Source organism: Magnolia sinica, chromosome 13 (genome assembly GCF_029962835.1).
Source record: "Magnolia sinica isolate HGM2019 chromosome 13, MsV1, whole genome shotgun sequence".
Taxonomy (NCBI): Eukaryota; Viridiplantae; Streptophyta; class Magnoliopsida; order Magnoliales; family Magnoliaceae; genus Magnolia; species Magnolia sinica.
The window spans coordinates 33134403-33155748 of NC_080585.1; the positions used below are offsets into that span (position 1 = coordinate 33134403).

Genomic DNA, 21346 nt, shown 5'->3' on the forward strand with positions numbered 1-21346 from the left:
GACGGACGACACTTTTATGTGCGTAGTTTTAGGTCTTACGGGGCCCACCGTGATGTATGTTACTTATCTACTCCGTCCATTCATTTTAAAAGATCATTTTAAGGGTTGATCCAAAAAATGAGTCAGATCGAAGCTGTAAGCGGACCACATAAAATATTAATGATACAAATTTATTTTTATTATTTCTTAGATGGCTCATCCAATGAAATTATATATCAAAATTTATGGATGGCTTAGATAAAACACATATATTCCAATGGGCCCTATGGAGCCCCTCAAACTCCACCAACCTCTAATAAGATCAGGGTGGAAGGTAGGTTTTAGCTACAGATTAAGGAGGTTTTATCTACGAATTAAATCCATAGTAAATTAGCTACGGTTTATATCCATAGCCAAAAGCTTCCATAGTCCGTAACCTTTGCTTTATTTTTTTGTAGTGGCTCCTGCTTGACGGAACCCATTGCCCGATGTCAGAATTGTTCAGCTTGGCAGTGCTCGAACCAATAGTCAGTAGCCACGTATGCTCTAAAGTCGGCTCGTGATGATTCAGCTATGGCTATCAATGCCTCTCCATTAATGTAGAGATTCTGTTCAGTCTATATAAGCCTTCTTTGGAAATGCTTTATATCTTCGCATTTTGTATTTGAGTGGATATAGAAGGAGGTGTTTTCCAGTGAAGGCGATTCCAGCTAACTTGAAGTTTTCGGCAGGCGATTTCGAACGATCAAGGACTTGTCGGCAGAGGTGATTCTCGGTGATCATCCGATGAGTCTCTCTTTCTAGCGCTCTTCCATTTTCTTTCTTCCAGATATCAGGTGGGCCCCACTTAAGAATTTAAGGGGCTGATCTGTCCGTTGGGCCACTTTCATAGTGATCCAGGGGCTGAAATTTTACGTGTACGGTTTATTTATGGTCCTCAAGCCACGTGTGAAGTTTCGAACTGATCTGGAGATGGTCCGCGAGGACTATAACGACTCTAAGCCAATGAGCTCGGATGATGGGAGGGGGGCATCTGAAAGCCCCTTCGAAGCAGTACCTTTGTATCCTCTGCCTCGAAGAAATAAGGAGGCGGGGGCCCGGACCCGTTAGGCTCGCAAGAAAAAAGCCCCTCGAGCCCTAGAACCTCGACAGCAGGGGGTGCTGAGATGCCAGCGATTGAGCGGGCATCGGAGGTTGTCCCAGGGGGCTCCTTACTGACGGAGTCTCAGATGGAGTGGATCCGTTCAGAATTTAAAATTCCAAACTCCATCCAGATAAGGGTGCCCGAGCCCCTTGACACCACCGACATGCCCACTGAGGGGGAAGTCACTGTTTTCTTCTGTGCCTTACAATGCGGGCTTTGACTTCCCCTGCACCCTTTTGTCCGGGCCTTAACAGCCTATCTAGGGCTAGCTTCTAGCCAGTTCACCCCTAATGCTTAGAGGGTTTTGATCTCTTCTTTCATCATCTGGTGTCAAGTCGGGAATCCGGAGCTGACACCAGAAGAATTAGTAAGTTTGTACCTGGTCAAGCACGACAGCCAAGAACCATGGTACTACTTCACGACCCGACGCAGAAAAGGGTTGGGTCTGGTCTTGAACCTTCTGTCCTCTAATAAGGACTGGAAGAATAAACGGTTCTGGGCTTCGGGCGAATGGGAGGCGCCAACGGCGGAGCTCGGAAGCTTGATGACTCGGGTTTCCCCCCAATTCACTTCACTAGGTCAGACCACCCACACTTCTTTTTCCAGGTATTTTTTTTCTTCTGTTGTAGTTGGACTGTAGTTGAACTAAGGTTTTCTCTTACTTCTGTAGATTTCCCAAGGGGCTTGCCTCTCCTATCCTCTGATCAGAAGAATCAGGTTGCTAAGGCTCGGGTGAGATCAGGAGACTTACGCTCCTGGTCAGATCTGATCACTGCTAGCGACCTTCACTGGTCCGAGTTGTGCAAGTCCAAACCACTCCCCACTTCTTTTAATGAGTTCACCTTTAACCTTTCACCTCTGGACGGTTTAAATTTATGAACTTAGTTCCTAACTCTTTGTCTGATCGTGTAGGCATGGCCGAGGCATCCGGGTCCAGGAGGAGAAAGGCCGCCCCGACTGTCGACGAGATGCTGAGGGCTGAACCCCGAATAAAGACAACCGTTCGGAGGAGGCAGGTGGCTCCTCGTGGTGAGGGCTCCTCAGTCCCATTTTTTGTTGTTGCAGCTTCATCTGCTGTTCCAATTTCTATCGTTGCAGCTCCAGCTGGGCGCTCGTCCCAACCGAGGTTGCTATCACCAATCCCCCGGCTCCAACTCTCCCTCTTGTCGCTACTCCTCCCACCGTTAAGGCTCCTCCCGTAGCCCTGAGCCCTGCATTGCCATCCCCTCTTCATCCGAGCATGAGGAGGTTGTTTGAATGGCTGACGTCATGCTCTCCCCTCTAATGTCGGGAATGAGCCCAGGGCTGAGGCTCAGGCCTCAGCAGGTAGCAGGACCGGGGTCGGGGAAGCAACAGAATCGGCTCAGGTGGAAACGAGTGGAGAAAGGCTCCAGCCGGGCTATCATATGTCCTGCCTAGTTCGTTGGGCCGACAAGCATGCCTCGAAGGAGGAAATAGCTGGCCTCTTTGCCAAATCGGACGAGACCTTCGTCAATGACTTAGCTTCTGTCCTCAATCGGGTACTTTTATTGACTTTCTTGGTCTTCAATTTTTGTCATGTTCACGCACCTAATTCCTTGATTTTTCCTTCTTCAGTCCATCTCGAGGCTCCTTCTGACTCGTGAGAGGTTGAAGGAGTCTAACAAGAGGGATGCTGAGGTGGAGGCCCTCAGAGGCGAGGCGGGGATCTTGCGGGATGAGGCTGCCTTCCTCCGAATGGAATAGGCTGAATTACGCCGACAGCTTGAGGACGGGAGAGCCCAAGAACTCCAGCTGTAGGGGGCCATGGGCGATCTTGAAGCACGATGCGGTGCAGCGGCGGCTGAGCTAACACAAGCTAGGACCCACGCAGATTCGCTGGCCAAGGAGAATGACTTGTTGGGGGAAGTCCTAAAGCGGACTAGGGCCAAGGCAGTGGAAGAACAAAGCCGAGCCATCTCCCAGGTGAGGGAGGCTCAGCATGCTGAGGATGAGGCCTCCCTGGCCATAGCAGTGGCTGCTGCAGTGGATGCCTTCAAGGCTTCGAAAGAGAGGGCAGCCGAAGCCACTAAGTTTTATAATTGTGGCTTCGATGTTTGTATTGAGGGGGTCTAGGATTTGTATCCGAACCTCAACCTTGAACCTCTACTGCCTTAAGACATGGGAGAGAAGCCATCTGAAGATGTCTACCCGGATCAAGCTCCTCCTCCTCCTCTGATTGTGTAGTTTTCAATATTTTTATTCTTACAACTCTGAACTTAAGTCTTTTTGTTGGATGGTTTGATGGATACTATATTTTATTTTTTTGGAATGAGCACATGGATGGTGATGATTTTTGACCCTTTGGAAAGGGCGTTTGGATAATGATTTCTTTATGTGTTAATCTGTAGTTAGTTTTTTATTGCTGATTGCTAAGCTAACTCGTTGACAGGTTGGTCCGTTTCAGGACATTACTGGGCGACTCCTCTGCGGGTCAGCTCATTTCGGCATCGTCTTGTAGTCTTTTGGATTCTGGCTATATTGCCATTATTTGATCTGGATCCCTAGGGGATCGGATCGTCCCACGATTGGTAGGTAACCTTTAATCCATCTGTTAGTCGTGTGATAAGCCGACTCCTCTGTTGGGGAGTTGGGTCATCTATTGGCTTTTCCCCTAACTAAGAGGGGATGCCTTGTCAAATATTTGTAGGATAACGCTCTAACCCCTTCTTTAAGGGATTAGCTCGTCGTTTAGTTCACCTTTGCTTATGAGAGGCAACTTTCCTTAGTAGACGATCCATTCGTGTTGAAAAGAAGAGGCGCGAATTTTATTGAGGGCTTTAAAGGCTGGTCACTCGGAGGTGTACACTTATTAGGGGCCTTAAAGGCCAGTACATCAAGGATAGTAGACTTTTAGGTGCTCGTCATTCCAAAGATGAGGGAACTGGCGGCCTTTGAGATCTTCCAGGTGGTAGGAGCCCGGTTTGGTCGATTGGACCACACGGTAGGGCCCTTCCCAGTTAGGCCCAAGTACCCCATCCCCTGGCTCAGCGGTATTCTGGAAGACTCGGCAAAGGATTAAGTCTCCTAGATGGAACTGCCTAGTCTTGACTTTAGAGTTGTAGAATCTCGCCACCTGCTGATGTCGAGCTGCAGCTCAGAATCTAGAGACTTCTCGGACTTCCTCAAGTAGGCTTAGGTTGGCCGCGACGTGCTTAGTATTTCGGTTCTCTCAGTAATTTCTGACCCGAGCCGTCGGAAGACCAATTTCGATTTGCACCACTGCCTCTGAGCCATAAGAAAGTGAGAATGAAGTCTTCCCCATAGATGATTGAGCTATGGTCCTGTAGGCCCAGAGGACGAATATGAGCTCCTCGGCCCAATTGCCCTTTGCTTTCTCCAACTTTGTTTTAAGATGATGTTTGATGACCTTGTTAACAGCTTCTACTTGCCCATTGGACTATGGGTGTTAAGGGGACGAGTATGCGATTATGATGCCGAGCCCCTGGCACATGCCCCGGAACTTATCGTTGTCAAACTACTTGTCGTTGTCGGACACAATGGTACGTGGGATTCTGAACTGACAGATGATGTTTTTTCATATAAAACCAATTACTTTATGCTCTATGATTTTTGCAACGGGCTCGGCCTCGTCCCACTTGGTGAAGTAGTCGACTGCGACGATGGCGAACTTGACCTACCCCTTTCTTGTTGGCAAAGGGCTGATGATGTTAATCCCACATTGAGTGAATGGCCACGGACCGCTCATGGGAGTTATTTTCTCTGCAGGTTGCCTCAACACAACCGCATGGCATTGGGATTTGTCACACTTTTGAACGTAGATCTTCGAATCTTCCTTGATAGTTGGCCAAAAATATTCTTATCGAAGTATCTTCAGGGCTAGGGCTCGGCTACCAGAGTGGTTTGCACAGATTCCTTCATGAATCTCTCTAATCACGTAGTCTACCTCATCGGGTTGGAGACACCTGAGGTTTGGCTGCGAATGTCCTTTCTTATATAATATCTCATCCAGAACTACGTATCGCGCTGCCCTAACTCTCAAGCGCTTCGCTTCTAATTTATCTGAAGGAACCTTACCAGACGTGAGGTAACTATAAATCAGGTCCATCCAGCTTAGAGTATCACTTACTGGATTGACCATTTTCTTCTTCATCTAGTCTATACTCGGATGTTCTATGAACTCCACAGGAATGATTCGCAGGATCTTTCCTTCTGTGGCTAAGGCTAACCTTGCTAGGGCATCGGCGCATGAATTTTCTGCTCTGGGTATCTAATGGATGGTGTAGCTCCAAAATCTCTCAATTAATTTCCTTGCCTCATCTAAATAAGCAATCATCCTTGTCTCCTTGGCGTCGTACTAGGTGGAGATGTGGTTCACTACCAACTGAAAATCACATCAGACCTGGAGAGACTGGACCCCTAGGCTTGCCGCCAGTTTGAGTCTAGCTAGCTGAGCCTCGTATTCTGCCTCATTATTAGTGGCTTTGAAGCCGAGTCTAATCGCGTACTGGATGGATGTGGAATCAGGCGCTATCAGGACAATTCCTACCCCAGCTCGTTTGGCATTAGATGACCCGTTAACGTAAAGAACCCATCCAAGTTCTGATAATCCTTTTTAGTCGCTTGAGGGAAAGGGCGAAGGAGTTGTCTCGACTTCGGTACTGATTCCTTCCTCGCTCGGAGTGGTAAATTCCGCAATGAATTCAGCCATGGCTTGACCCTTGATGGCTGTCCTCGGACGGAACTAGATGTCGAATCTCCAAGTTTGATGGCCCATTTGGTTAACCGACTCGAAACTTCAAGCCTTTGGAGAACCTGTTTGAGTGGGGAGTCCGTCAACACGATAACCGAATGGGCTTGGAAGTATGGACGTAACCTCCGAGTTGAGATGATAAGACTAAATGTCAGCTTCTCCAGAGCTGGGATATCTCGTCTCGGCTGGCACCATGGCCTTACTCACGTAATATATGGAATGCTGTTTCCCCCCTACTTCTCTGATCAGGGCTGAGCTGATAGCTGAGGCCGAGACCGCGAGGTACAGAAATAGGGGCTCACCTTCTTCGGGCTTAGACAACAGGGGTGGTGAGCCTAAATACTGCTTTAGTTGTTGGAAAGCTTGCTCACACTCCGACGTCCATTCTGCCTTCTTATGACCCTTCAACTGCTGAAAGAAGGGGAGGCATTTGTCCATAGCTCTGAAGATAAATTGTCCGAGCGCTGCTACTCATCTAGTGAGGCATTGTATCTCTTTGATAGTTCGAAGTGAATTCATGTTAAGAAATGCCTTGATCTTGTTGGGATTTGCTTCAATACCCCTATAGCTGACCTGAAACCCGAGAAATTTTCCTGACCAACTCCAAAGGAGCACTTTGCGGAGTTCAGCTTCATCTGGTATTCTCGGAGGATATATGGTGAAAGTTTCTCTGAGATTTGTCAGGTGATCGGACGCCTTGACACTCTTTACTAGCATGTCGTCAACGTACAATTCCATGGTGTGTTCGATCTGCTTGGTGAACATCTGATTCACCAGCCTTTGGTATGTAGCCCCCGCATTTTTCAGGCTAAACGGCATGACCTGGTAACAGTAGAGTCCTTTGTCTGTGACGAAGGTAGATCTTCTACCTGCCTGGGGGATGCATCGCGATCTGGTTATACCCGGAATAAGCGTCCAAGAAGGAAAGTAGTTCATGCCCCGCTGTGCTATCCACCAGCTGATCAATCTGAGGCAGCGGGAAGCTATCCTTCGGGCATGCCTTATTCAGATTCGAGTAATCCACACAGACCCGTCATTTCCCGTTGGCTTTCTTGATAAGGACCACATTTGCGATCCAATCGGGATAATGTACTTCTTCTATGAATCCTGCGTCGAGCAGATTAGAGACTTCGTCGGGTATGGCTTCATATCGTTCGGCATCGAACGACCTTCTCTTTTGCTTGACAGGTTTGTGATCTGGATCCACATTCAGCCTGTGGACCATGATCTCCGGGGTTCTTCCAGACATATCTTTATGGGACCATGTGAAGACATCTCTGTGTTGTCGTAGGAAGGCTAGCATTCCGATTTGTTGCTCAAGATTCAGTGATGTTCCAAGCTGAACAATTCTGCTCGGGTCTGCCTCATCGAGCGGTACTTTCTCCAGGTCTTCTATGGAAGAATCCTCTGCAGGTCCTCTGAGATCTAGTACGTTGATGGTGAATGCTTGCTTAACTAACCCTTTCTTTACTACCATCGCATAACACCTCCAAGCTTCACGTTGGTCACCTTAGAGGTAGCTTATCCCGCCCTCAGTGGGGAATTTCATCATTAGGTGATTGGTGGAGACGACTGCTCTCATTGCATTGAGGGAGGGTCTGCTAGGATGACGTTGTGTATGGATGACACATTGATAACTAAGAAGTCTACCATGAGGGTGACTTGGTGTTCTCTTTCTCCCGCAGTCACATGGAGGGAGATGGCTCCCTCGGAGATCACCCTTTCTCTGGCAAAGTCGTGCAGAGGGGTCTTCACAGGTCTAAGGTGTGACCTCGGAACCCCCATTCTTTCAAAAGCCTCGGAATAGATTATGTCTGTTGAGCTTCCGATGTCGATCAGGATGCGGTACACCTTGTGGTTGGCTATAGTCATAATAACCACTAGGGCGTCATCATGCGGATGTTGGATCCTACGAGCATCATCTTCTGAGAAGGTTATATTGCACGGACTGACCCGAAGTTCTTTGGTCAGCCGCTCAGTCAGGTGGATGTAGTGTTCAAGATTAGACTTTCGAGAGTGGGCTTTCCGAACCCTGTTCGAATCTCCTCCACCAGACGAGCCCCCAAAGATGGTACGGACTGGCTCTTCCGTGGCATTATTCGGCTGTTCTCGCTCTCTTCCTTCTTTTCGAGCAATTTTTTCTTCCTTAGTGTATCGGCGTAGATGTCCCTTACGGATAAGGGTCTCAATCTCATCGTTGAGATCTACACAATTGGCCGTGTTGTGGCCGTGATCTCGGTGAAAATGATAATATTTACGTTTGTCTCAATGATCTGGGTTGGCCCTCATACAAACGGGCCAATTCAAGAACTTGTGCCCTCTGATGTCCAATAAAATCTGTTCAGTTCAGGTGTTGAGGGGAGTGTAGGAATGGAATTTACCCTCTGGCTTTCTGCTCGGAAGACGATCGCGGGGGGCGTGGTCATCTAGTCATTTACTGGATGGCTGAGTTCCTTCATTCCTAGGCCTTTTTCCCTTACCGATCGACTTTGTCACTTGAACATTTTTGCGGGCATTGGAGAATTTCTCGGCGTTAGTATACTTCTGAGCTCTGACGACGAGGTCTACTAACGTCTTCAGGGGATTCTTTTCAATGGTGAAAGTGAATTTTCCTTCTTTTAGACCACTGAACACGGCAGCGAGCGCCATCTTGTAATCGTAATCTTCTACTTGCAATGCTTCCTCATTGAAACAAGTAATGTAGTTTTTCAACGACTCCTTCGGCTCTTGCTTGATGGCAAACAGGTGGGTATTGAGTTTTCAACTCCTCTTACCACTTATGAATTGGGTAAGGAATAGTCGACTCAGATCCACAAAGGAACCGATGGAATTGGGTTTGAGTTGACAGTACCAACTCCGAGCGGGTCCTGTAAGGGTGATCAAAAATCCCCTACACATCATCGCATCCGTTGCCGTCTGGATTTGCATCCATGAACGATAAGCCTCCATGTGCTCGAATGGGTCACCAGACCCAGAATACTGGATGACGAGAGGCATCCGAAACCTCTATGGCATCACCTTATCCATGATTATAGATGTAAAAGGAGGTTCGGTCTCTTCCATCATTGCCTGAACAGCCACGGGAACTAACAACGGTAGTTGCTTCTTTTCTAGTGTCAGAATCTTGTTGTTGAGTTCCGCGAACCTGGCTTCCCAAGGATCCTTATTTTCAGCCACTATCTCGTGGACGTCTTCTACTTCGGGGGTTTTCCTCCCCCTTCTCCTTTCTAACTCATTTTTTTTATTTTTTTTGAAATTTGACTGCTGCCACTGCTCGTATTAATCACAAGAAATTACAACCTTTCGGGTGTGGCTGAACAAAAAGGATACAACCCACACCTATCATATGAGAAGAGAAAACTGAAAGAAAACTGAAAAAACAGAGACAGGGGGCCGAGAAAGAAACTGCCAGCACCACCCCAAAACCAAAAACCGGAACACGACCCCTTCTCCTTTCTAACTCATGACGAAGATTCATCAGCGCCAGAGCCAAGGTGATCGAGGCGTTCGTCAGAGCTTAAGTTGTTGTGTTCCTGGCTGGAACTCGCATTTAGGCCGGGGGAGGGTTCTGAACCAAAGCTAGTGCCCGAGCGGACTGATGTTGAGATCCCTCGGGTCATATAGGTGTGGAACGGGCTTGTACTACAGGGCCAACCGCTTCCAAAACAGGATCTCCCTACTCGAGACTTGCTTGCGACTCCCGTTGCAGCTTCATCTGGTTAATCTCGTCGCGCAAGGCTTATATCTCGTTCTGCATAGCTCGATACTTGCTTGCTCAGTTGCAAGAACATTAAGAAGGTCCTGGGGCCAACTCAGCGTGAAGCAACGAAGAAGAGCGGGTCTGCTCTGGTTCTGCGACCACTGCTTTCTTCTTTCCTCTCATCATAATCCTTAAGAATAGGAACCTGACCTTTCGTATCACGTTCCCATAGATGGCGCCAAAAACGTTGATGACAAAATTTGGACAACCCCTCGCTCCGACTCGCAAACTCCGAGTCGCTTCGTCCTCTTGAACCTGCACTCTTACAAGGAGCAAAGGAGACCCTGGCTTAGCCAGGAGACCCTCCGATGCCTAAGTCAAGGCAAGGAAATTTAGGTCTAAGTTGATGAGTAGTGGGAGTATCAGATGTTGCATACCTGTAGCAATGGAGTCTTACTGTAATTATACCTGACCCTCGGACGGTCCGGGTCTGTTAATCTCGGCACGATTTACTCCATCAATAGGATTTTTGAATCGTAGAGATATTGCACACAATCCAGGGATCATGTAGTGTATCCGTGGGCGAGGTTATTGGTCACGTCTGCTTAAGGCAGTTGCTTAATTAAACGTTTAAGACGTTCACATTCCGCCCTGACCTTGGTTAGGGACATCTCTCTTTGGAGGAAGATGAGGATGAGGACGAGGACGAGCCCTCGGCTCGGATGTCCTTCTTTGAATGAAGATGAGGAGGAGGATGAGCCTATGGCTCGGATGTCCTTCTCTTCGGTAGTGTTCATCATTTCAGAAACCAGACTAAGGAGATGTTGGTCCTCGGGACTATAAGGAGCTTGGATCTTCCCATAACACAACCTATTGATAAGGTCACACAGACTTGGATGAAGTGAAAACACAAGTAGCAGCTTCATCCAAAACTTTTTATTGCCCCTAAGAAGCTTTTAATTGAGGGAATTCAATCCCTACCATGTGATCCACCAGAGATTTGTTTCTGCTTCATTTTTGGGACCATGCACAAAAATAAGATGTAAAAATGGATGGACAGCATGTGGATATACAGCAGTATATACATCAAGGTGGGCCCCACGGTCAGGGTCAAACCCCCTTGGCTGTATCTGGCATCACCGCTAATTCGGGTTCCATGTAGGTTAACATACGGTACTGTTGAATAGATTATTCTACTACGATTAGGTTCATGATTTATTCTTGGGAAGCCAAACAATTTGAAATCTGTCTTGCTAAAAGAACTGCTGGTGTTGTTCATCTACAATTTTCTAGAACAGGCTTATTCTACAGTGGTGCATGGGGCAATCGTGATGTGGGCAATGAATCCAATCCTTCCATCATCTGAAATCCCTCGTATTCTCCTTTGGGCCCAAAAATCTGGCTGATCCAAAATTCAGGTGGACTGGCCCTCATAAAATCTTGTCTAAAACCTCTAAAATCATGCGTAGTAGCCCACTTGAGCGTTGGAATGATTTGATTTTTGAATGTCGGGGGTGTCCGTTCATCCTGATGGAGTTCATCATCTTAATGCATTAGATGGAATATACAATAAGTTGAGCCCCAAAAACACAATCTGAGTGGTTTTAATGGTGGGCATCCTATATATCCGAACTGTTCCCTATGGTGTGACGCTCGTGTTTTGGATCAACCTGATTTTTCATTATTGATAGATTGGATGTTGGCCGTACATCATAATGGGCCATATACACTACGTTATATCATAAGCTTCTTCTATAAAACGTTTCAGGGGGGAAGTGCCTCAAGAACTGGTTGCCATGTGTTCTCATAAATGGAGTTGACTCTTTAATGACAACACGACTCACTTTTCATTCTTTCTACAAGGCAATAGAGATTACATGCACGTTTACATTTTTCTACACGTACGAGAACATTTTTTTAGAAAGGGAACTTGACGATGGATTCCCGCCCACAATCAATGGACACTAGCTAAAATATGTTTGGCAAACAATCTCAAATGGAGTCAACCCAGTGTAGTTGCTGAATCCTGAGTTTTTTTAATGATTAACTTGTCATTGAGTTAAATCTAGTTGACTATGGCAACTTTTATTACTACTCATTTTGTAAAATAATTCAGTTTTTCTTTGTTCTTGTTATTTTTGTTGTTTATGATGATATTTGTGTTGAATAGGCAATGGAAAAGGCGGCAGGTTCAGCTGCAATCGAGGTCGGAAAGTGTGCATGCCCTTATCTTAAGGAATATGTGGGCTATCTTATGCATTTTAATGACAACGTTAAGGATCTGAAAGACCACGTACAAGATCTGGTGGCCAGGAAGGAGCGCATAGATCGATTGGTAAGCCCGGACCACTCCAATGGTGAAGAAGAAACCCCAGAAGTTAGGCTATGGCTAACACGAGCTGCCCAAATGATACAAGAAGCAGTGACGATACAGCAAAAAGTGGCAGAAAACAAGGGATGTCTACATTGTCTGAATTTGAGATGGCGTTACAGTATAAGCAAGCAGGCGAAACAGATGACGGAGAGCATTGTTAGGCACTATGATGATGGGAATCCCGAGAAGATGAAGATGACAATGCCCCCATCCCTTCTGACCGTCATAAACGAGGAAGCTCCATCAATCCAAGGTCTACCATCAGTAGAATCATCTCTCCAAGAAGTCATGAGTGCTTTACGTGATGAAAATACCAAAATAATTGGAGTATGGGGCATGGGTGGTGTGGGCAAAACTACCCTCGTGAAAAATGTGAACAATAGGTTAGATGGGACACAAGAATTCAATAAAGTCATAATGGTGACTGTTTCAGAGGACGTGGACATCCAAAGGATCCAGGGCGACATTGCAAAGAGATTGGGTTTCACACTCCAGGATGAGACCGAGTCCTCGCGAGCAAGTGATCTGAGGAATAGATTGATGCAAGAGAAGAAATTTCTCATCATATTGGATGATTTGTGGGAGCGACTTGATTTGGCTGCCGTGGGAATTCCCTCTACTAACAGCCTTGAAGGTTGTAAGATCATATTCACAACACGGAATAAAGATGTGTGCAAAGGAATGGAAAGCCAAGTCGACATTCAAGTAAAAGTGCTCTCAGATGAGGAATCGTGGAAACTATTCAAAGATAAAGCAGGTGTCATTGTTGATGATCCTTCCTTTCATACCAAGGCAAGGGAGGTATTCAAGGAATGCGCCGGTCTTCCACTTGCAATTATAACATTAGGAAGGGCACTGAGAGGTGAAAGAGATCCTAGAGTGTGGGATAACGCACTATCACAGCTGAAGAAGTCTGCACCAAGAAATATCAAAGAAATGGAGAAAGGAGTGTACCAGTCTATCAAAATCAGCTATGAACGTTTGCAAGCTGAGCTGAAACTAGGGTTCTTGTTTTGCTCCCTGTTTCCTGAAGATTTTGATATTCATGTAGACAGGATGATTAGCTTCTGGAATGGTGAAGGCTTTTTGGAAGATGTTGAAAGTTTGGAGGAAGCACTAAATAAAGGGCACGCTTTGGTTGAAGAACTCAAATCTTCTTGTTTGTTATTAGCAGGTGAAAAGGAAGGGTATGTAAAGATGCACGACATTGTTAGGGATGTTGCCATTTGGATTTCGTCAGAAGAATGCGAGGACTGCAAATCTTTTGTGAGAATTGGATCGAAAGGTTTGCCACAGGGGAAAAGTTGGGAGGAATACCAGAGGATTTCTCTCTGGCGATGTGGAATTAATAAACTGCCAGAAGGGATGCATTGTCCTAAATTGGTGACATTGATGATGCCGGGAAATAAGCAGCTGACTGAAATTCAAGGTTGGTTTTGGGAAGCAACTAAAGCCCTTCGGGTTCTGGATCTAAGCAGAACAGCTATCAGTAAGATACCAGTACTGTCAAACCTGGTGAATTTACGGGTGCTTTGCCTGAGGAGCTGCATGTTTGAAGAAGGGAATTGTTTGTCAGCACTTGGGGGACTGAAGCAGCTTGAATTTCTCGATCTGTCATTTAACAAATGGTTATGCGAGTTGCCAAATGAAATTGGAGAATTGGTCAATCTGCGGAGCTTGGACTTAACAGATACTGTTCATCTTAAAATTGTTCCAAGTGGTGTTATATCAAGGTTGACTCTCCTGGAAGAATTGAAGATGTGGAATAGTTTCGACGAGTGGAAGGCTGAAGAAAAAGATGCAAGCAGCAGCAGCAGTAGCAACGCCTGTTTGAGTGAAGTGGTATCTTTGAAAGAGTTATCTAATTTACATCTCTGTATTGTGCAAGTGGAACGTTTGCCACGAGACTATCCTCTGATTAAACATCTGACAAAGTTGAAGAAATTTTGCTTCTGCATATGCACAAGGCCTGATGATGATGATGATGATGATGTTTTATACTTCAATCGTCCTGAATCGAACCCTGATGAGTTGAACACTGATGAGTTGAGATATATGGAGATTGTTGGTTGTAGTCTCATCCCCGAATGGGCTCTAATGCTTTTACCACAGACCACTCATTTAAAGTTGAGAGAATGCAAGGGTCAAGAGGCACTTAATCGCGGTGGAGGATTCTCAAGTTTGAAATCTCTTACAGTTTATGGATGTGATGACGTGGAATTTGTTGTCAGTGCAAAGGAGTCTCCTAAAAATGCATTCGGTAATCTACAGAGTTTAGAGTTAAGAAAGCTGCCAAATCTAAAGAAAGTCGTGACTAAGTATGAAGAGGGATTGCTTCCCACCTTTTTATTTCATAACCTTAAGGAGGTGGTAGTGAATGGATGTCCTGAACTAAAGCATCTACTCCCATCCTTTTTATTGCAAGGAATGGATAATTTAACCGATGTCAGAGTGTCTGATTGTGGAGGAATGGAGCATTTATTTGATGGACCACCCACAGTGGAGCAACGCAATGATGTGCTCTCCAAACTCGAAACCTTAGATCTTGTTTATCTCACGAGCATGACAAGTATTTGGCCAATGGGGTTAGTGGTTAAGCTCCAAAATCTCGCTACTCTGGAGGTTTGGGATTGCCGTGGCTTGAAGAAAAGTGTTATGTCTGCGATGCAGATGAATGGTGGGCTCCCTAACCTTTATGAGCTCATTGTGAATGATTGCGAAGGAGTGGAGGAGATCATTTCAGATGTGGTGGATAATGAGGGTCTCCTACCTAAACTAAGAATTCTAAATTTAAGTGATCTACCGAAATTGGTGCGCATATGTGGAGGAGAGGCTGATCCCCTGCTGCAACTGGACTGGAATTCACTAGAAGTAATACAAGTGTTGAGATGTGGAGGAATGGAGCATGAATTTGATGGACCGCCCAATGATGTGTTCTTCAAAATCAAAACCTCGAATCTTAAAGATCTCCATAACCTGACCACTCTCGTGCTTCGGAGGTGCCATTTCTTTAAGAAGACCATTATGTCGTCCGTTCAAATGAAGGGTGGGCTCCCTAATCTCGTCAACCTCACCGTGGATGATTGCGGAGGAGTAGAAGAGATCATTTCAGATGTGGTGGATAATGAGGGTCTCCTACCTAAACTAGAAAATCTGACATTATCCTCTCTACCGGAATTGGTGCGAATCTATGGAGGAGGGGAGGCTGTTCCACCACCGCAATTGGATTGGCATTCGTTGAAAACAGTTGAGGTGTATAGATGTCCCAAGCTTAAAAAGGTGCAGCCTGTGCAAGGTGGGACCAACAGTGTGCCGTCGCTTAAAGAGATAAAGGGAGAAAGGAATTGGTGGGAGGGGTTAGATTGGGAAGGAGACGACAGAGTCATCTCCCAATTCCTTGCCCTGTTTAAAGAGGTATCGTATTATATTGGTATATATAATGTGTCCAACTGGTTGGACCACAGTTTAAAAATCCGTCTAATTGATAACTTTAAAACTATTGAGTTCTCGTTAAATCCAAACCTTCTAACAATTTGGCCCCATCATGAGAATTAATAATACAAAAATCAGCCCTAATCAGCCCTATCCACTATTCAAGTAAGCCACACAACATTTAATAGCATGTATCCATTAGTAAAAATACAAAATAAGAGTGTGGTCAACTTAATAGGTAGATAGGGATGATTTTTTGAAAAATGTTCATCATGGTGGGGCCAATCCATTGAACAGGTTGGATGTCCATGTACATTTCAAATTAGAATTTGTCTGATGGATGGACTATAACCTGCAGTTCAACCGGTTGGACTTTAAGCTATTCTCTTTCTTTTGAGGATTGCTTATTGCACAAGCGTGTGGAACCGTACATATCTACGTGCGGGAACACGTGCAAGTAGAAATCACACGTCTGAGATAGGAGCTTTCCGTAAGATTAGAAATAATTCTTAACATCCATCTTACTAAAACGTCAGAGAATCTCACTCTTTAGGTGTCCATTTGTTATGTAATGTTGTGGCCCACCTGAGGTGTGAAACGACCTGGATTTTATGTCACAATATCTAACCAGTGTAGCACGCTTGATGGAAAGTTCGGATGTCACACATTTCTCACATTGTGACACATACAGTTGTGTATGGTTCCCACGTGTATGTGGAATTAGCCAATCTCTTTTAATCTTCATGCTTTCTTTCTTCCTCCGGTATGCTAATGCCACATTCATTACATGTTCTAATTTCCCCTGACGCCTCAAAGACTACTTTAGTATTTTTGTTTCTACATTGTGGCTTACCTGAAGAGTGAAATGGCCATATCATTATGTCAAACACACTACCATAGCCCATGTGGCTGCATGTTTATGGCAGGGTGTCTGTCTCCATACCTGCGGCTTTAGCTAGCCTCTTGATTTCCATTTATGTTATTATTATTATCATCATTTTGGATTGGAATACAATGCATATCAGACTTAAGCTAATGTTTATGTACCCATGGATGATGCACAGGTACTGCCGTATGATGAAGATGAGTGGTGGAAGATAAAAAGGTACCGAGAAATTGTACACTTGTGGCATACACATAAGAAAGTTAAAAACGGATCCCAGTTTGCATGTATCACCAATCAAAAATTACATTTGATTGATCATCTAACAGTCACATTGGCTCCAACAAATGGAACCCAAGGGGCCAGTTTCGAATCTATGCATTCTTCGACAGTGGTTGAAGGCCCAGGGCCTATTGTGCAACTAAAATTCCATTCCATTTGTAATAGTCCCAAGTGGATTCCATATGACTGATTCATATCACTCTTGTGAATTCCATATCATTCTTACTTGGCATGTTTAGAGAGAAAGAAGTAATTGCATTGTTTCCAAGAAATCTCTCTCAAAGGAAAGTATTCTGAGAAGGATTCTTCATCATATTAGTAGTACGGCTATTTTCATTATTAACCCAATGATTGCAAATTAGTCTCTGTGCACTCTTTGTGTAACTTGGTACCTCCTCACCTCTTATACTCATTTTCAAGTGTCTTTTGCTCTACAGAGACAGGGTAGTGAAGCCCCTTCAACCCCATGCTGGGGATTGTATATATAATGTTACTCTTTGAGATTCTAGGATTGGTTGTGTGCGCCTTTTCTCCACTGGAGAGGCTCTCTAGGATGCTTGTGTCCATAAAGGGTCGTGCAAGCATAGTAGACCATAGTATTAGAATTCTCCTTTTGGGTTTCTCTAACATCTGCTTTGTGGTCTCTTCAGGTATTTTTGTTATTGAAGTTTATAATATGAAGACGCTTTCTACCACTCAATACTCAGACTGTTCCTCTTGGAAAATACAGCTCTTCACTCGCCATTTAAATTCAATATCAATTGCCTAGGTATCATATCAAGAATTATTGATTCAAGAAAGAAGAAAATAATTGAAAATATTAGTTATGTTCCTTTATCCACTCCCCTTATCTGTTTTTATCAATTGCTTGAGATGCTAAGCATTCTCCATGGACGAGAGTCCTTCCAGTTTGAGGATTGCTTTTGTAGGCTTCTAATGTTATGCTTTTCCTGGCTCGAGTGGGGGCTCTCTCTCATTAGGCCAGCATATGGGCTTTTTTCTCTTTTCCAGGTCTAAGATGTGGGCGTTTTAGTGTGTATGTTTTTCTTTTCTCCTGGCTTGAGATGTGGGCTGCTATCTTTTGTCTTTTGTTCTCCTTTCTTGTAATCTTCTTTACTTTGGCCAGTCTAGATGATAATATAATTTCTTTCTTGCCTTCCAACAAAAAACAAAAACAAAAATATTTTCATTACGAAGTGGATCCCGTGCTCAAGAAAGAATCAAAACTATTCCCCACAACTATGATATTGACTTTTAGCATTCTCACTCAAACTAACAAATGGCTTTTCGTCTTTCATGTGCTACACCAAAGATTTTTAATTGCTTACATGTTCACCAATGCCTCACATGCTATAACTGTTGACTACATATCTAGAGTGCACAAAATGGCCCATACATGTATATTCACGCAAGCACATTTACCAAAGAGTGATCTGAGTTTTCCATCACATCACCTAAAACCTCAAAGTTGTGTGGTAGTGTCTTGCATCCAGCTGTTTATCACAAACCATTTTCAAGGAGAATACGTAAATAATAATTTAAAAAATTAAAATAAAAAATAATAATAATAATAATAATAACAAAGAGGGATTATTCTAGCCCAATGTTGTTGTAATTTCTCTATCTTAATCTAATAAAGGGATTTATAATGCTTTGAAATGATTCTTATTTAGATTTCAATTATCAACCATTTTTAACGAGTGACCATGTGGAGCCCTTTTCACAACTCCTCAATATTCATAGGCTTAAAGAGAAAAGCTTTGATATTCCAGCAAAATGTGGTGGTTGATATGTAGGCACAAAAATATTCGACATCTGGAATATTAACAAGTTCAATTAAACTTTTCAAAACATGACTATGGGTCATAGATTAGCAGTTACACTGATTTTCTTTTCTACACCGAGAGAATGGTAAACCTTTAATGAATGTTTCAGACGATAAAATAGTCAATGGTATGAATTCAACAAGGAAATGTGCATGGTAGACAAGGTGAAGATAACCTCGTTTCAATCTTGGTATCAATTCCAAAAAAAAAAAAAGTCCATTAATCATAATTTAGAATCATTTAACCAATCATAATTTAGAAATGTCCATTAATCATAATTTACGTTATGTTTGAGCAATTCAATCAAACACAAGGCCACACATGTGTTCGATGACCTATATTCGGATTTGGGTGTGTGTATGATGTGCAGGAGTGCCAGAGTTCACTCAACTCAATGTTTGATTGAATGTTGGTAACCCCCGTACTGAAATGAATATGTTGGACCGAATTCAAAAATCCATTTATCGAGTTAGCCACCAGTTGTAATCAGCGATAAGGCAATTTGCAAAAGGATAGGGGTGAGTCCTTGTTGATTTTTTTTACCTTACGACTTTCGGACTTTTCTTTCACCACTACTGGCATTTAATGTATTTCTTAAAGGAATAAAAATGAATGATTAAACTAAAAAGGCTAAAATAATATCAATTTTATTAATATATGAATATGGGTCATTACAATCGATAAAATATCTAATAAACTAGAGAAATAAATACAAACAATGGTACATATATGATTCGTCTGTAAAAACAAATGATTGAGGATGGTTAGCAGGATGTGACCAGAAAGATGATGTTCTAAATAAGAACTTAGTTTATCAGGATTCAACAACTTAGGGTTATAGACATTTAATCTAATTTACAGTACTATAGCAATGGTGCTGGACGGTAGCAATTTATGCTAAGACTAAGCAATGCTATGATAGGACGAAAGTAAAGATAAATGTAAAAAAGAAGATAGATTATATTTAACGTGGGCCCGGAGCTCTTTGTCGATCGTTGCTCTTATTGGCTTTTAGGAGGTGGTGGCCTTGTGTAGTCTTTAACATCATAAAGGATTTGGATAATCGGTTGTAGAAATCCCATTGATTCTTCCACGTCAGCATAGGCTATTGCGTATGGCTACGCATACAAGAGACACTCTCGCCTTTTCAAATCATGTGTTGGCTAGATTCCTCCATCAACGGACTCCCGCATAGGAGGGTTGTTGGAGTCCTTATGTTACTTGGCTTTGGCATTAGTAGAGAATGGTTTTAACATGACCTTAGCATTTAATGCTAGATAGAGATATGTCTTGATAAGATTTTGACATTTAATACTGAGAAAGAGAAAAACTCTTGCTTTTGTAGATGAAGAACTAAAACATTTAATGTTCTCTCATATGTACGTTTCTAACTCATCTTAAAGATGATCTACACCACACATGGCACTGTTATCATTTGCCATCTTCTGGATCATTTGATTTGGCCGTATCAGGTCAAATGTAAACAAATTCTTGGTACGCGAGTAAGATTTCGTCCATTATTTAGTGCATTTTTATTTTTATTTTTTTACAAAAACTCGTGAATTTTTAGTACAGTGATCAATGTAATATTGATTAGAGCATATATAGGATGTGTAGAGCGCCATTGTAAGACTTCCTACCTCTTAACTCTTTTGAATGCCTGATTATAGTTAAGTAAGAGAATTAAAATGGCAAAGAGCTATTAACATAATCATGAATACCTAGTAAACTATCCCAAAACTTCCTCATCCTTTCTTACTGCTTTCATGAAAATTCCTTGCTGTGGCTCTCTTTTTTTTTTTGTCTTTTTTTTTTTTCATAATGTGTGAATATATATTAGATGAGGGAACTGTACAGCATCGATACACAATTTCTATTCGGGCCATTCCATTATTTAGCACATAGTGCCAACACGTGGTGACATCTCATTAGTCCATATAGGTATACCATAAGTCCCACAATTTAAATGGTTGAATTTAAAGTATTCTATTTATAGAATATTTTCCAAGTGTCTGCACACTACCCATCAGTCGGTATCAAATAACTATCTAATCAAAATGAGTTGTCACCGCCTAAACGACCTTAGGTGCTCCGATAAAGACATACATCAGGCCATATCTTGATCATCAACTGATATGTAAATTAAACCGGTCCAGTCATTGACTTGGACACAACATCAAAATCAATGTACGGCCAATGGCATGATTCAATGAACTGGTGTAACCCACCCACAGAGTAGATTGCCCCAGCTTTTATTTTGAGTGATATAAAGATATGGCCCAACTTTTGGATCAAATATTCTAACATATGATACATTTTCCTCGAGAAAAAAAAAAGTATCATAATTTCTGAGACAGCTCCATCTCTTCATTTCTCTCAGCATATTTGTTAATAAAGTATGATTCATTGTGGAACAAGATTTTACACTTGAAAAGTGAAAAGGTGATTTTTACTTGAAAGTTTCAAACAATTAAAATATATGTTACATTCATACTCCAAAAATCACACAGATGGAGAATCATAAACCCATCAATAATATGTGGCCAAAAGTTCTCATTCAACCAATAACAGCCTAAATATTCCCATTATTAGGATTTCCAATGGAGGGATTTTTTGTGCATGGGCCATCTCCATTGAGTCCCATCTTATCAACATTTTGAATGATGTAACTAGGGGCCTGCTTGTAAAAATTAAAAGCCTAGACATACCATACAATCACTCAGCCCGAACATTATATGATACCTCATGATCCTTTATATATATATATATATATATATAGACGTATAATAATACCCCATGATTTACTCCCACCAAGTGAAACAGCTTGGCTTTTCATGTGAAGAAACAATTGGTATTTTGACCAATCCAAGAAGGACAAGATCTTTTTATCACATAGCACTGCTCACGTTTCTTCTTTGCTACAAAATCTCATGTATACTAATGTCTCCCACAGCCCATTGCTGGTGGATGGGGATCATATGCACATTTGAATCT

At 43.2% G+C, this 21346-nt stretch overlaps 1 protein-coding gene across 5 annotated transcripts in view; it reads left to right on the forward strand.

Annotated features, from left to right (window-relative positions):
* LOC131223503 (disease resistance protein At4g27190-like) overlaps positions 1-21346 on the forward strand; it is a 126407-nt gene that overhangs the window by 32555 nt on the left and 72506 nt on the right. For 2 of the 5 annotated variants that reach the window (XM_058218933.1, XM_058218934.1), the window contains one exon: positions 11726-15224. In XM_058218933.1, the coding sequence (XP_058074916.1) occupies positions 11729-15224 (3496 nt within the window). In that variant the 5' untranslated portion in view covers positions 11726-11728. Of the gene's footprint in view, positions 1-11725; positions 15344-16425; positions 17680-21346 lie in introns of those variants that run through there. The other 3 variants (XM_058218936.1, XM_058218935.1, XM_058218937.1) reach the window with 3 other exon arrangements.